Raw genomic sequence first — 16,916 nt, 5'->3', positions numbered from 1 at the left:
TCAAAAAACACCAACAAGTACTGAGATAGGCGGGCCCTTCAGCCCTCCAGAATGTGGGTCCCTCTCCAGGATTCCCTCCCCTGGTCATGGACCCACCTGGTGGTCAGGAGAACTTAGCCAGCCTTCAGGGTCTTGCCAACCCCCCCTCCCCCCCCACACACACACACACAGCTGGGTCCTCTGGGCTGGAGGTGCCTGCCATCCTCCACTTCTGGGCAGTTCTTCTCACCTTGCGAGACTGCTAAGTGCCCCACCGTGGGCAGCGTCCCTTCCTCTTCTCCAGTCCCTAACACAATGTCACTGCCCTTCCTGGGCTCCTGCTCCAGGCCAGACGCATGCTGAGCACGGACAGAACCTGGACACCAATTGGCTCCTGGTGTCTCCACAGCCAGGAACGTCCTTGCTCTTGTGTTCCACCTGACAAACCCCTCGACCTCCCAGGGCCCGCCTCAAGTTTCTGTCCCCCCACAAGCCCTCCCTGCTCCAGACCAGCGCTGTCCCTGTGCCTGACCCACCGTCGCTGACAGGGAGAGTGTCAGCCTGTCACCTCAGCACCTTCATAGGGCCCGGCACAGCTGAGTTGGCCATTGAGAATCTGGGGATGACTGAGTGATGAGATAGTGAGCGCACAAAAGGGTCAGTCGTGGGACGGGGTGAGGGCAGCTCTGCACACTTCTTGTGCCGGGAGCAGCCATGAGGTCACAGAGCAGGGGAGACCCACAGAGGACACCTGTGCTCTGCAGGGCTGCACTCGTTTTAGAACCCGTGTCTGCGGCGCTGTGTGTGAGTGACAGGCCTCCTGTGTCCCCGAGCCCATCTGCATTCAGCAATGTGACTCGGGGTCTCTTTGCCAGAGGACTGACCAGGCCCTAAAAACAGCCTTCCTTTTAAGGTCTGTGCTGCAGCGGCTCGGAACCCAGCTCCCTGCCAGGGAGCTAGTGAGCCCCGCAGGACAGGAGCAGGAAATCTGATTCAACGAGACCAGAGGAGGCATTTTCCCAGATTAGAATTCTCTGTGCCAAAGGTGGCGAGTTTATCACAGTAGGGAAGGGGAAATAAAGCAAAGCACTGAACATAAATTATATCCCGCAGGCAAGGTCCTCTGGGAGAGTCAGGTTGGTGTCGGTGGCTATGCAGGAAGTCCTGCGCCATGGCCACAGAACTGCTGCACCAGGAGCTGTCTGTCACAGTGTGCCCCGCCAATCCCTGAGCCCTTCTGTGCATTAGGCAAATTGCTAACCTGGCCATGCCCAGGAGAAGGGATGGCAAGGACCAAGAGATGACAGGATAAGGACAGGTGAGATGGATTGGGTTGGTTTCCTATATGTGGACCTACTGTGTGTTAGCCAGGCCCCTCCATAAGTATTATCTCACTTAATCTTCTCCACAACCCTGTACAATCAATGCAGTTAGTATATTCCAGAAAGCTAATGCTCAGAGAGGTTAAGCAACTTGCTCAAGGTCACACAGTAAGTGGCAGAGCAAGAATTTCAAACCATGTCTGTCTGATGCCAGAGCCTGGGCTCTCCCCTCACTCCACCTCTCTCATCAAGCCCTCTTCATCAGCTCTACCTGGTTCCTGAGGCATCTGGTTGGGGCTGCCAGTGTGTGGGGGCCTGCTTCGAATCCAGCAGTGTGGCTTAGGAAGGCTGTGGAGGCCAAGGTCACTTTGTTTTGCTTCTGCCTCACCTCTGGCTAAGGCTCCTGGTTTCTGCCTGGATTTGGGACTTTGCTTTCTCCCCAGAATAAACCTAGCAGAGCCTGGAATTGCTTAATACAGGACAGGGACTGGGGGCGGCAGCAACATCCATGCTGCCCTTCTGAATGCCTGCTGGGTGCTGGGCAGTAGGGTTTGCATTCTCTCACATTATCTTCCCCAGACTGATGCAGCTGGGACTCTGGCTGCCCCATTTCTCTGCAGAGTCCAGGGCCTCCCCCTAAACCCCTCCTTCCCGCTGGTAAGATGGATTCAGATTCAAAGCCCTACCTGCTTCTACCTGACCCCCAGCTCCCCTTCCCTGGGAGAGCTGGGCGGTGACAGCAGCCCCTGGCAGCAAGGGCTGCCTGCCAGCCTCCTGAGGCTTGATCTGAGATTGCGCCGAGCGTGGCCCTAACCTAGGTCATTGTTTTCCCCGGGTAGTTTCACTGTCAGCCTGCTTAGTGCCATGTCTTCTGGAACACTGTATCCCATTCTGTTTATATTGTGAAGAATTTTTCTATGTAATCAAAGTCCGAAAAGAGAATATATGTAAAAGAGACCCTAAGGGATCGTTGATTATACCCCACTTAAAATGCAGAGTGTGATGGGGATTCACATTGCCTACAAGCACTTTAAACCAAGTTTCTGTGATGCTGCTGCCCATCAGCCACATGACTCCTTGGTGACAGCCACCTCCTAGCTCTCCCAGGGATGCCCAGCCCCAAACACCTTCTAGGTAGATGCCTGTCTGCCCTTCCTGGAGAGGATGACAGTGGATACTTCCAAAGGGGCAGCAGGTCCAGCCTTGGCGAGGCGGTGCCCTGAGAGGCCAGGCGGAGTGTGGCAGTCAGCACAAGGTCAGGGGACAGTGACTCTCCCGGGGTGCCGAGCGAGGCACTGTTCTCCACAGGGACCAGGAGGGAGAGAAGGGAGCTTTTGCCCCAGGGCTGTCTACCAAACACCTTCCCTTGCCCAAACCATGAGACCAGCTAAGAATTCTTCTTCCCCTGCTGTGCTATCTTGGTGATTAAAGATCCTGAAGTCTTGGAGTTTTCAGCCAGGCAGAAACTCCGAGTTATTCTTTTATGCCCTCGTTAATTCCTTCTTTCACTTATTCAACGTATAATGAGGCATGTCAGGTACCAGGCCCTGACCAAGACCCCAGGGTCACAGAGGAGTGAGATGTGGTCCTGCCATCGTGGCACTCATTGTCTGGGAGAGACAGTTAACCAATCATATGGAAAGAGAAAGGCTAATGGACGTAAATATACTGGCCGGAGGAGCCCTAAGGGTGTCTGGGGGAGCGGGGGCAGGCTTCTCAGAGGGTCTGAGATTCGGATCCCAGATGGATGCGTTGTCTGTCAGGCAGAGCCAGAGGAGTGGGGCGTTCCAGGTAAAGAGAAAGATGTGTGAAGGATAGGACAGCCTGTCTCTTCAGACTGGAGTGGAGAAGCAAGAAGCCGGGAGGTGGCTGGTGAGGTCCAGGAGCTGAACTGTGGAGGTGGGCAATGGCGAGGCCTTGGGGGAGCTGGAAACATCTTACAGGTGTCGAAGAGCCAGTGAGGGAGGATTGTCAAGGGAATGGCATTGGGATCACCTCCTCCGGGGGCCGTACCAGGTGAGGCAGGAAGACCGATAACGATGCAGCTGAAGTTCAGGCAGGAGCTAGTGAGAGCCTGACCTCAGACGCACTGATGGAGGTGAAGATGAGGGGAAAACTGGAGAGAGATCCAGGAGACCAACGGACAGAACTCAGTGAGGCGCTGGACGCCATCCGTGGGAGCTGTGGACGTTCACTGTGAACGGCAGGAGGCTGGACACGGCCGTGTGTCCCTTCCCCAAGCCAGCACGCTCTAATGAGATCTGAGGTGCCACTCGGGTGTGTGACAAAGGGAGTGTCTGCTCGTGTGCACAGGGCGGGTGGCCACCTCCCTCTGCAGCTCGGGGGAAGGGCTCTGCTGAGGGACAGAATGACCAGCTCCGAGGAAATTGGGTACAGCGACCTCAACCCTCACTCCGGCTTTTGCCCCAGGGCTGTCGGCCAGCCTCCCTCCTTTTTGTACTCTCTCTGGGTTCTATAACCAGGGAACCCAAACCTTATTCCGCTCCTCACCCCCATCCCAGGGTGTGGAATGTTATGGCTCCCTGTCTCCAGGTTGCTAGCAGCATAGCCTCCCAGGTCAGTTCTGCCGAGGATGATATACAGTATTATGCAAAACCAAGTTTACAGGCAGCCCATTGAAATGCAAGCCTCTGCCCGTGATGGATGGAGAACATCCAGTTGTTTAGCCAACCACTTACAGGTTTGTTGCAAACCTGCAAGAACCACACACAGGCGTCGCTAGCTCGGCCTGTTGTACCAAGGACCCCATAAATAAATAGCAGAGTGTGTCTTGGTGCACCAGGGCTAGAGTATGGAAATAGAGGCTCTATATAAATACATATTTATAAGATAAATATATTAGTATGTTAGTATATGCAGCTGTAACCAAATCACCTGGTATAGCAACCACCAAAAGCTCCAAGGACCTGCCAAGTGATTGGTTTCCATCCATCCGTGTGCATCAGCATTAGATATGACCGCTGAAGGGAAAGGGGTCCTCCTGCCCACTGACCTTGAGGCCTTTGAGTTGAGGCAAGTGGTGAGATTGCAGGTGGGCACCCTGACACGCAGCGTTTCTGCCAAGGTGTGGAACTCACTGTGGCCGTGTGTTTCTACAGATGTCTTAAGGTCTGCCGCCAAGCAGAAAGCTGATGAGCACCAAGTTGCAGGATGCAATGGGTTGTACCCGCAGGAAGATGGCTGGCTGGGGGTTGGGGCCGGCTTTCTAATTATGCAGATTTGCTTTGGCTTCAGCAGGGAACCAGTGGGTTGACTTTCTAAGTGACTCTTACCAGAGCCCTGTAACTTTCAGCCTTTCACCCTGAAGGCAGGGCTGTGTTTTCAGAGAGTCGGTTCCTGTCTGGGCCACCCCTTTCTGAGCTCTGAACCCCACTGGGCATCTGGCTCTAACATCTGGAGCTCTGAAGAGGCAGCTGACAGAATGGCCGCTGGAGTGGGCGCCCCTCCCCTCTGTTGTAATGGCACAATGCTGGATTTCAGTATTTTAAATGAAAAATATATGCAGTTAGCTGTGCACTGACAATGTCCTTGAGGATTTGACAGTGAGATTTTCCAGCAGTTGGTCTTCGTTAGGATCCTGGCGGTGTTTAATAAGGCAGTCGAACTGCTGGCACCTTGGGTTCCTGTTTGTTCTCCGAGGGCTCCGGGGCTGCTGCGGTAAGCACATCGACCAGAGCTGATCATTACAAGGGCGTACGCCACCATGAATAAAAATGTCACACGTTTTCCCATCTCACAGCGGTACAAAATGTCAGTCCTGTCAAACACACATTGCAGGGAGCTGTGTGCAGTCCGTACAAATTGGAGAGCTGCATATTCCCCCAACCTTCTGATATTCTTCATTTGAAGCTGAAGAAAAACAGTTGTTAACCTATTAGCTAGGATTTTAAACTCTGCTGAGGCGGCGGAGGGTAGACTTTGACACAGATAGAAATGTATTCCAGGGTCCAGGAATTTTAAAACCAGGTTCTCCATCCATTTGTTCCAAGAGAAGAAAAAAAAAACCCTCTGTCTAGTGAACCTGACTCTCTTTCTTTAACAGACACACTGGGGAAATTTTGGGATATTTCACATCTAAGCTTCCTATTGCTTCCCATCTTTTGCATTCCACTCAAAAAATCTCTTGCTTTTTGGGATAGCCCTGGGGCTCAGCCTGTTAGACCAGAACACCCCTAGGTTGGAGGCTTTTCCTGATCAAAGCATGCCACAAAAGTTGCCATCCTCGTGGACAGAGCGACTCCAGTGACAGGGACAATGACTAGTTGGCCTGGATCAGCCAAATGCTGGGCGATGGCCCTGCTGGTAATTTGATGTTAGTTCCACAGTCTCGGGCCAGCATTTGCTTTGCACTTACCAAGTGCTGGTCTCATGCTCGGAGCCAAAGGTCCAGATGTGAAGTGCACACAGCACCACCATCAAGGAGCCCATACTATTAGGGGAGAGACAGAAGAACGAAGCCTGGCTCCGTCAAGCCAGGAAGAGAGGGACTGGTGTCCAGGGAAGGGACAGAGGTTTGAGGGCTGAGCAGGGTCCACCGGGCAGGCAAATGCAGGGAGGGCGCCCAGGACAAGCACGTGTATTGTGAAGGGCAGTGGTACTTGAGGGGCAGGGCAGGGTACTGGGGGGCCAGACTGAAGCGGCTGCTTGTGGTAGGGTGGGACATGGGTCTGGTGGGGCAGATGCTAACCTTAAGTGGCCTGCCTGCTGAGGACTGTCTACAGGGCCATGGTCAGCACCTCAGGGTACAGGTGGCCCCAGGGACCCTGGTGGCAGAGAGAACAGTGCAAAGGCTGTCGTGATCCCTGGACTCCCTTTCCAGAGGTGGCCGTGCAATCCTGTCTGCACAACTGCAAAGTCAGGGGAAGATCCTTACTTTAATTTCCTGGTGCTGTAACGGTTGGGGTGGACATCATTCCAGAGATGATAAATTAGCCTTGGTTTTGCTGAGCTGGCCCTGGCCCTTAAATGCACTGAGCAAACCCTCACCGAGTCAGGAGATGGCCTGCTGGAGTGCAGGCAGCCTCAAAGACAAACCTTTCTGTGTGGTCGGAATGGACGGAAAGTTCAGAGGATGTCGGAGAACTCCCCAGGAAGAGGGAGCACCCTCAGTCTTGAGGCGATAGGTTTTAGCATCTTCCTCCTGCTGTTTGCGTATCAGGTCTGCGGTTTGTGTGCTGATGGAACAAGTGTGGGCTTCTTTGGGGTCAGACATCCCTGGGCTTGGATCCAGGCTCGGCCACCTGTGAGCTGCGAGGCCTGGGCAAGTCGGCCTCAGTTTTTCACCTGCCAAATGGGGATTGTACCTTCTCTGCTGGGTTTTTGAGATCATGAGAGACCTGGCCTGTCGTGTTTCTAGCACAAGGCCTGGTTCATAGTAAGTGCCAGAAAACAGTAGCCCCTGCTGCTATCAGAGGGAGATCATCTCTCCCAACATCTGGAAGCCCCTTCTCATATCCCCCACCTCCTGGGAATGTCACCCAGGCACCTTTGATGGCATCCCAGATGACCACGCTAGTGTAGGTAGCAGCAGCGCACACCCTCCTCCTTTCTTGTCTGGGCAGAGAATGGCATGCGTCAGCAAAGCTCCCTGCCCCTGTCCGGCCACCAGCCGCATCTGGTGCCCGACCTCGGGCCACCAATGGGATGCCACCTATTCAGACCCAGCAGCTGCACCTGACTAAAAACAAAAGACTTCCCTCCCCCACTCCACTGCTGGCCCTCCTCCCTCCCCCGCCTCTGTCCCCCAAGCGGCTGGGGTCACCCAGCCCCCTGCAGCCTTCCCTCACAGCTGCCTCGCTGCTTTTGTTCAGCATGTGAACTTCCCCGTCAGCCGAGCTCCTTGCACGGGAAGTAATCAGGGATCTTGACAAGGCTTCAAACCACAAATGCCACTACAAATTAACCAGCACCACTACAAAATACTACTCCTGTCAACATCGGGGAGGAACGCGCTGCTCTTCAGGCCCAGCCTGTGCCTCCTTCAGCTCAGCACTCACTGCAGAGAAAGTGCCGGGCCCAGCCTGAGAGAATGGCCTCTCAGGGTGACTTGTGGACACAACAGAATCCTAAGCACGCCCTTGCCCTCTCCAAAGATGCTGGCTCACAGGCCCAAGGGCCACCTCGGTCCTGAGCACCCCCTCTCAGAAGGTGGCTTGGGACAGCAAGTTGCAGGGCACGTGGACCCCTTCCCTTGGACTCTAACAACTGTAGACAGAAGGCCACCCCCTCTGGCTTCCTCACCGCGCCATACGAATCTGGGCGAGAGGCTGCTGTCTCCCCATCTGTAGAACTTGGGTCATGATAGAGCCTCTCTCCAGCGTTTGAGGACTGACTGGGATGTTCTGAGTAACACCCAGCCCATCGAGGGTGCTCCAAGACGAGGGCCCCTTCCAGCCTCCTTTCCTGTGAGGAAGCATCCCCTTCTCACCCGACGTGGGCAGGATGGAGACTTCTTCCTCGGCCATTGTGTGTGAGTCCGTCCTGTGCAACATCGTGCAAAGAGCATCCCTCCAGATAATAAATAGCCTGGAGCTTCGAGTTACCTCTGCAGATGCTTTGGGGCCCGAGGGTCCCAGGGTCCCCTCTGGGGACCCAGGGCCCTCCCATGCTGTTGGCACAGAGCAAGTACCGTGGGACACCAGTGCCCACCGCTCCCCAGCAGTCCTTGCTGAAACTCGGAAGCAGAGGCAAGCATTTGATCCTCCCCAACAAGCAGGATCGGCTCTGCCGAAGGTGGACGGAGAGGATTGGAGATAATGACAGGAGTTGGGACAGGCGAGAGCTGTGCCTGAGAGAGCTAGTTGGGCATTTCAAAGGAGACACTCCACACAAATATGGCTTCAATGCAGTCCTTTTTGGAGGCATATCAAAAGAAGCCCTCTTTTATTTCCATACCTTGCATAATAGCAGCTTTCCAGTCCCGAGGAGTTAGAGGAGCCTTGCTCCCGGCCCAGAGGCCCTTTGTAAAACCACAGAAAGCTTTGTCTTCTTCTCCCAGCCGGGGCTGTTTCATGCCCAGGTCAGAGCATTGATGTGGCTACTAGCCAGGAAAATTAACCAGGTGAACTCTTTCCTCGTTAAACAGTGACAGAGTTTAATGGTGAATTTTCTCTTTTACCCTCTTCATTCCTGACAGTGTATCTGGTTGGGGCCCATCCCCAGGACAGAGAAATCCCCAGCAGCTATCCAGCCCCTTCCCCCCACCGCGGTTGCGGGGCCTCCTCTGTGTGAGCTAGACAGGAGTCTGATGGGAAGGGGGCAATTCCCAGCACTGTTCAGACACAAAGGATCTGAGGCCCCCTTGGGGCCCAGCCCCGAGGCCAGCTCTCTCATGCCTGCAGGCTCCCTCGAGCACACCCCACCTTTTCCATCCCTCAGAAGGGGAAGCTGCAGGGACCTCGGCTGCCTCCCCACCCCAAGCTTTGTATGCACAGTGCTGGGCCTTCAGTGAAACTGGTGTGTCCCTGTGGCCTCAGGTGTCTGTGTTCTACCTCCTTCCCTGTACCACAGGCCCTGGCTGGGGTCTGGGCTGTCACCCCCCTCACCTGGACCTTTCACTTGTGTGGTCGTAGGTAGTACCTGTCCTCCCCTCAGCCCCCAGCCCACCCAAGCCTGCTTTCCCAGCAGTGACACAGGGATGCTGCTTCTGATCTCGAAGGATGTGGAAGGGATAGTCCAAGTTGTGACCTCCGTGGGGACCCAGTGAATCCCCACATTGGATCTTAAACAGCCAGCCCCTTTCCACCTACATCACAGGACCCCTGCCTCGCCTGCAGTTACCTCGAGATGAACTCTTTGACCCCCTTCTGAAGGCCTGTCATCCGCTGCTCAGTGTGATTCGGGGGAAGTCTTTGCCTTCCCTCATCTGTGAAACGGGGTGATGACCCTCATTCCTGCATGAGGATTCCCTGGGCTAGCAAGATTGCTGGTTAGGCACCAGGGACAAGGCTCCGCCCACTGTGTAGGGTGCCCCACCCCCTGCACACACTGCGCTCTGCCCCAAGTCAGCTCCTGGCAGCCGAGCACCCTCCACCCAGCAGCCCTGTGCAGGGCACCCGCTCGTCCATGCCGCCCAGGTAATTAAGTTGATATTCCAACAGGACTTCCCCTCCTGACCTTTTGGAAACGATGTGTTTTGCTGCATCAACAAATTAACTGCAAATCAGATGCTGTCCTCATAAATGTGGGTTTCATATCCAATGAACATATTCACCTGGCCCGTGTGGCTGACAGATAAAAATGCCAAGGGCCAGGCAGAGGCCGTAGGGTTCCTCCCTTCCCCGGGACATCCGTGTCAATCACACTTTCAGGCTTACCTCGTGTCCACGTCCTCCAGCAGTCTCTTTCTTGGCCGGGGGTGGGGGGTTGAGAATGTGGAGTCCTGGGCTGGGCTCCTCTGTGGCTGGAGGGTCACTCTATCCTTAGATGCCCACCCATCCTCCTCCCACCCATCTTTTTTCCCAGGGACGTGGCAGTCTCTCCCACCTACACCCACACTTCTTAGACAGTTAAGACCCTGTATTGTGTGCCCCCCGCCAGCCACTCTGAGGTCCTCCCTGTCTTCAGATTCACCCTCGCTCTGGTCTTGTCAGACCACAGTGGTTTCCCTTCACGGGGCACCTGAATTCCCTACCACCCCATCTGGTAGGAGACCCCCCCCCTTTGTACCTCCACAGACCCAGCGACCCTCTGTCCCCTCCGTCAGAGTGGGAGCCCCGTGAGGGCGGCTCATGGGTGTGCCCCGTGCCTGTGTAGAGCATACTGCACTGTTCGTTACAGGAATCACGTTCCTCTGGAAAGCACCAGAAAGGGATGCTCAAATAAGGAAGGGGAAGATGGCATCATTCTCTCTTGCCAGCCTTTTCTCTAACAACAGAGGCTAACTTCAGAAAGGACAAGGATCAGAAAAGCCATGTCAGAAAGGATTCCAGATGACTTTGGAAATCAGGGTTGACAAGGAGAGGACGATGCCTGCGAATTCCCACTTATTTTAGTTCCTGCTACTAGCTCTGTGACCTCGGATAGTCCCTTCACCTCCTGTTCCCTGTCTCTCTAGCAGGGGAATAATCATTCTCTGACTTGCTTCACCAGGGGATATGAGGCTCAAAGGAAAGAGGAGAAGTAGAAACGCTTTGAAAGGGAAACACATCATATAAATAGAAGAGATTACTATTAAAATCCAGTCTCCTTCAGTAGTGCTTCACTAACTGTGCACTCCCTTGGAAAACCAAGGTCCTCATGTCCACAGGGCTTTTCTGGGAAGACTTGTGGGTCCAATGGTAGGATAGAGCATTGGATGGTCCCATTTCCCCAGCAGGATCCTGGGCCAGAGCTGCACACAGCTGTCCGGCACTCCCGTGAGCATCCGCACACCAGGGCTTGTGGCTCAGGAGTTATTTCTGTTTTACATAAGAATCAACTAAGACTTAGGTCAAATAATTCACCCAAGTGGCAGAACCAATATTGAACTCAGCTAGAAAATGACAGAGCTGAGACGTGAACCCATCCATGTCTTTCCAACCCAAAGTTTATTTCTTGTGTTTTAGCCCAAATACTTGTTGTACTCTACGAGAGCTATTTTTCTGTGATGTAGGTTAAATTCCATTCAACCATACATTCCTTAAGGATAAAGGATGTGTCCTCTCCTGAGTCCCCGTGCCTTGGCCCAAATAGTTGTTCCTTAAAAGTACACGGGAGGAATCAGTCGTTCCACTCTGACTAAACATGACCTTCAGGAAGGCAGCTGATCGTGCCAGTCACAGAAGCCCCAGCCCCACCATGGCCCAGCCCAGGAAGGGCCAGATAACTCATATAATGGAACTCTTCTTAGCAACAGATTGCTCAGGGCCCAGCATTTCTGAACTCACTTAAAAAGCAGTAGTCAGTGCAGCCATTTCGATCCAGGGAGGGCACTGAGGATTGCATAAACATGATTTCTGTGCCAAAGTGCCCCAGCCTCTCTGTTCTCTTCTTCTGCTTTAGGGCTCTTCCAGTTTAGCCACCTCCCCGTCCAGCAGTGGGAAGAGCACCTTCGTCCCACCCCTCTGTATTGGGAAGGGTGGCCTGGCAGCCCCTCCTCCAGGAAGGAGGGGCATCCACACAGCAGTGCATCCACTCCCACCTGGCCTTGGGGAAGTGCCGTCATGCACCCTGCAGTGGGGCCCTCATTGTCACGCTGGGGACTTTTGTGCCATATTACCCTTCCCTGGTGTCTTTAAATCCCTCGGGTGTACCCTGCTGGCTTCTGGGTTGGGTGTGTTCAAGGGGATGCTTCCCTCCTGCCATTTATAAACTCAATTGCCAAAGAGTCAGCACTTCCTGATGACAATCAAAGGAAAACTGGTTGATTACGGGATCTGGGGAACTAACATTTGTTGAGTTTCTCTCTGTGCCAGGAAGTTTCAGCCAAAGATCATTTGCTGAGCACCTATTATGTACCTAGTGTTATATCAGACCCAAGGAAAAATAGAGAAATAAGACTAGTGAGCCAGTAATTACAACCAGTGCCCTCTGAATACACCTGGGCAGGAAGGGGGTGTGCACGTGACCCACACCATGCAGAAAAGGACAGGGGAGGCAGTGCTTGAGGCAGCAAAGGCCAAATAAGAAGCACCAAGGATGAGACGAAAGGAAATGGGCAAGTGTTTCAGGCAAAGGGACCAGCATGGTAGCACAAGAATGCACGAGGCATTCTGGGAGTGCTCGTGGGTGAGCAGGGCCAGCGGGCCGTGGGAGCCACGGCGGCGGGAGGACCGTGCCAGAGATGAGACTGCAGAGGTTTGTGGGTGGGCCCAGAATCTGGGGGGCTTTGAACACTGTACGTGGCACTTTCCAAGGGGTTATTAACGTGTGTTACAGGGAAAGCGAACCTGTGTTTAAATAAATTAGGGAAACAGAACTTTTAAGGAAAAAAAGCAGCAATCTCTTCCCAAAAGCAGGCTGAGGTGACCTCTGAAAATATTCACTATTCATTTGACCCAGAAACCCCATAAAATCATGCAAACCAAGGGGTTCAAATCTCCTTGTCCACTTTAAGAACACTTGTGAAACTGCTTGGGCCGTCAAGGGTTCATGTATCCCAAAAACTCACCGGGCACCGAAGGATGTCACTGTACAGAAGCTGTGTGTCCCACTCCATCGCTACATGGTGGAGTCGGTAGGTGTGCCCAGGCCAAGGAGTGGGGCAGGACACGGGGTCAGTGGCCCAGAGAGAGTGCTGAATTTTTGCTGCACGTGCTTAAAAAGGCAAAGAGTAACACTGAACTTCAGGGTTTAGATCGAGACTCTAAGGAAAGAAAGAAAAAGAAGAAAGGAGTTAATAGGGTTTTGCCTATTCAGGGTGGATTTTTTGTTGCAACGACTTCCTTTGCCGTGCCAACAGTCGTCATGAATCTCCAAGAGGAACAAGACAGTGCCAGCGTTTCCCAGACTCGTCTGGCTGGAAACCTCCTTTTCTCCCTTCATACAGTGCATCCCCCGAATGGTGATTCTCAGAATACACCTCGGGAGACGCCAGCCTTCCACCGAGATGATTTAAGCTGGCAAGTGACACGATAGGGTGTGTGCTGTTTTGTTTAAGTCCGCTATGGAACAAGTGTGGAAGATGGATTGGGAGGCAGGGAAACCTGCTCATGTGATTGTTGCTGATGTCTCCTGGCAGCGTTGTGAAAGATCGTGGTGAGCATCATCTCACTGAGTCTTCCCATCAGCCCCCTCGGGTGGGGAGTGCCGTTACCTACAGGTGCCGATGAGGCTGGGATGGTTAAACCCACTGTCCCAGAGGAACCCGGAGGGCAAGTGGGGGGCCACAGTTCAGTCTGAGACTGTGTGCCTGCAGAGGCTGCCTCCTGAGCACTGTACCACACTGCCACCCCTGCCAGCAAGAAGGGAAGTGTCCAGGTCATAGGTGATGAGGGTCACGGGGCTGGAGAAGTAGAGGGCCGAGCACAGGGCAGCAGATGGGGAGGGAACTGTGTGTGAGAGCGAGGTGTGTGGGGAGGGGCAGTGGCCTGTGCACCTGTGGAGGGCAGCTCCCATTCGCTGCCCTCTGCTTTTGCCCTGATGAGCTGTGTGAGTTGGGAGGCTCAGGGGGTGGAGGCCCTCCACCCCGGACGGCCTCCAACTGAAGAAGGCTCATCGAGCATGGGCTGGCCCACATTCCCACTAATGCACAGCATCTGGGAAGCCACCATCTTTTTCTATCCACATGAGCTCTCAGTTCCCCTCAGGCCCCTCTGATAGGCCCGTGCAGGGATCCAGGGCCCCGGAGACACAGCCCTTCCCCTCCAGGAGCCGGGCTTAGAGAGCGAGGGGTGAGGCAGGTTTGCACTCCGCAAGGTCCCTCCAAACAGCTGAAGCTCTAAAGCACCGTCCCAGTGAAGTGTCACGGAGCCACACATGCGAGTCACTTGTGGAGTTCTAATATACTTAACCCAAATATCCAGAATACTTTCACGTCAACACGTAACCATTATTAAAAGTTGCTGAGATATTCTACATTCTTTTTTCAGACTAACCCTCTGAAATCTGGTGTGTTCTGACCTTACAGCATGTCTTAGTTCGGACTCGCCACATGTGGCCACCGGCTCCTGAAGTGGGCACTGCTGCCTAGACTTTGTCGAATAACGATGTCCCTTCCTAAACCACACAGTTGAGTGGGCAGGAAGCCAGTGGAGGCCCCCGCAGGGTCTGCTGAGGGCCCGGGTCTCCGTCCTGGGGGCTTTTCTTCCCCTCATTCTGCCTACCCATCTCCCACCCTGGTCAGGGCGTCAGAGGGGCAGGCTGTCGAAAGGACAAAATTGAACTCACAATAAAGGGCTTGAGAGTAGAGCCAAGAAGTCTGTGCTCTATTGTTTTTTTAATCAGATCCTGACTTCAAAAGCCAAGCATTTTGTACAAATGTCATTTCTTCATCAGACATTCATTGAGCACCTATTTTCTACCTAGGCACAAGGACTTGAATATTTGAAGGGTAGTGGGGTCAAATACCTGGTGACGGAAGGAGACTGGACTTTGGATAGTGAACACACAATGCTGTGTGTACAGATGATGTATTAACAGACGTGTACTTTGAAACCTCTATAATTTTACTCTATTCATCAGTGTCACTTCAATGAACAATAAGATTTCTTTAAAGGAAAGATAATGGGACATGGGGCAGATACTGCCTATTCGTGGTAAGTCTCATGTAGCAGGGAGCACCTGACCTGGGCGCAGTCTTAAAAGACAAGCGAGTGACTGCCGGGCAGATCAGGACCAGGCAGGTCATCTCACTCACCCAGAGTCTGTAGGGGTCTGCGCAGGTAAGCATGGGTGGGAAGGGTCTGCGTGCGCCACGGCAGAAGCCAATTTGGCATGCTAGCCAGGAGCTTTGTTGCGCCGTCACCTGAGGACCAGGCAGGCAGGGTGGGGCATGCAGCAGGGGTCTCCAAGCTGGGGTGTGACGTGGTCATATTGCACTTCAGAAGATCCCCCTTGGCCTGTGTGGAGAATGGCCGGAGATGACCCAGGCAAGGGTGAGGCCAGAAAGAAGAAATTAGCAGAAGGGAGGGTCTCAGGAATGGAATGTGCCCAGAGGCCCCGCCGGCTGATGCAAGGGCGGGGAGCAGGTGGCGTCCAGGGCAGACCTCGGGCTATGGCTTGGGGACTGGATGCTTACTCTCGAGCTGTGTGTGCAAATGGTGTGTGCAAATGCATCAAACCGTCTCCATGTGTACTGATGTTTTAAGTTTCGCTTTAATACAGCCACAAAGACTCTCCCGTCCTACTCGCCCGCCGCCTCCCAAGATACAGCGCTCGAGGCCCGTGAGTAGCCAGTGGTTCTGCCCTCCCTCCTAACATTGCCTGGGCCGCTGTCCCCGCCTGACTAAACCTCCTCTGGAGTTTGAACTCAGCTGCCTTGCAAAAGAAAACTGGGGTTTGGGGTTTCCAGCTTCCCTGTCTGCGTGGCATGAACCCAAACTTGCATTTTCTGGGCTTCTCTCTCCTTTTGGTGAAGCAGTTCAGGGACTTGCAGGTCAGAGCTGGAGGTCACGGGGGTCGTGTTGTGTGTTTGCCGTGCGTGCTGCACTGGAGCAGATCTCTCAGGCTGAGCCATGGTTTTAGCCCATGAGCTTCCAAGCCTTGCCCCAACCGCCTCTTCTCACAAAGTCCGGCAGCGGCAGTCTCAGTTCCACCAGATTGGGGTTTGGCAATTCATTCTACCCCAAGAACGTGGCGCAGCGCAGGTGGGGACAGGTGTTCCTCCTCTGGCGGGCCTCACGTGGCGCTCAGTTCCCCACGTGATGACGTGCGGCAAACCCACCAACACCTGGCAAAGGGTTAGGCAAAAGAGGGAGACCCATCAGTGTTCTTTAGAGAAATGCTGTGGAAAAATAGTGTGTGGGTCCCAAATTCAGCCTCGGTGAAGTCATTTGCCTTATAAGCTCAGACTTTGGCCGTGCCAAGGCATAATAACTTTAGCAGGTTCCTTTCAAGCAGGGAACTTGCCAGGACCATTCGATGAGGGCTGTGTACCAAGAGAAGAGTCTGTTGTTCACGGCAGCCACTGCTGCAGCCAAGCTAAGGGGTCAGGTTCCCACCCGGTTGTGATCAGGGTTTCCCACCAGTGGGTGTCGCAGCCCTCCTCCAGTGCATGTGTCCAAATCCGTCTTGTGGCAAGCGTGGAGGCCATGGGCTGCAGGTGGCCAGGCTGAGCTGTCTGTTTTTAATCTTTGGAGCACACACCCAGCATTGGCTGGGTGGCTGCTCTCTGGGTGGATGTAGGAAAGTTCCAGGGTATTTTTTTCCTTCTGTTCCCTACCGTGTGTGGGAGATAGAGGGCCAGGGTGGAGGCTGGGGGCATTCGGACGCCTTCCCCTGCAGTAGTCAGGATGGACCTGTCCTGTCACCCACCCAGATGGTGGTTGGCACGGCTGTCAAGGGGCCGGGGTGTTTCCGCTCACTGTCATTGGGAGGAAGGCACAAGCAGCTCAAAGAGACCAGTTTGGGGGACAGGCATCCCCTTCTGGGCCAGACCTTGTGTGGTTCAGTGACAGTCTTGTCCAGTCATCAGCAACATAGATTTGGGGCGTAGACAGAGCTGGACTTGAGTGCCGAAGCTACACGACTAGGGGCAGGTGCTGGAGTGCTCTGAGCCTCACTCTCTCTCTGTAACATATCCCCACTCACAGAGGGTTTTGTAGATGATGCAAAGCTCCTAGCACAGTGCCTGGCACACAGTAGCAGTTCTTAATCTTCCTAACAGGCCCTTAAATCTTACAGCCTCTAAGGAAGGACGTGGTTTCTTAATAACCACCGCTTGCCTAGGGTTTTCCTAGTCAGCACGTCATTCTTAGGCACATCATCATCTAGTTGGACCTTACAGTCGCTCTGACACAGGCACTGTCTCCACCCAGGTTGAAGAAGAGGAAACTGGTGCTTGGTGACCTTGCCCACATCCCCCAACTACAGATAGGAGTCACAGACCCGAGAACCCATGGTCTTTCCAGCATACCAGGCTCCCAGGAGCCCCCATCTCCATTTCCATGGAGTTTACCCTCGTATAAAGAACAGGGCAGAGCTTCAGTTGAGGGAAAAATAACCATTGTCCAGCCG

General features: G+C 53.9%; 1 protein-coding gene across 4 annotated transcripts in view; it reads left to right on the top strand.

The window, feature by feature from the left end:
• DENND1A (DENN domain containing 1A) overlaps positions 1 to 16,916 on the top strand; it is a 486,624-nt gene that overhangs the window by 446,434 nt on the left and 23,274 nt on the right. For 2 of the 4 annotated variants that reach the window (XM_045846503.1, XM_045846501.1), the window contains exon 20: positions 15,066 to 15,125. The exons of the other annotated variants lie outside the window; for them this stretch is intronic. In XM_045846503.1, coding sequence (XP_045702459.1) covers positions 15,066 to 15,125 — 60 coding nt within the window. The remainder of the gene's footprint in view (positions 1 to 15,065; positions 15,126 to 16,916) is intronic. 4 annotated transcript variants of the gene reach the window in all.

Source organism: Phyllostomus hastatus, unplaced genomic scaffold (assembly GCF_019186645.2).
Source record: "Phyllostomus hastatus isolate PE091 unplaced genomic scaffold, TTU_PhHast_1.1 phas_contig_495, whole genome shotgun sequence".
NCBI lineage: Eukaryota > Metazoa > Chordata > Mammalia > Chiroptera > Phyllostomidae > Phyllostomus > Phyllostomus hastatus.
Note: the sequence above shows the minus strand (reverse complement) of the source record. Positions and strands in the feature narration are given on the sequence as shown.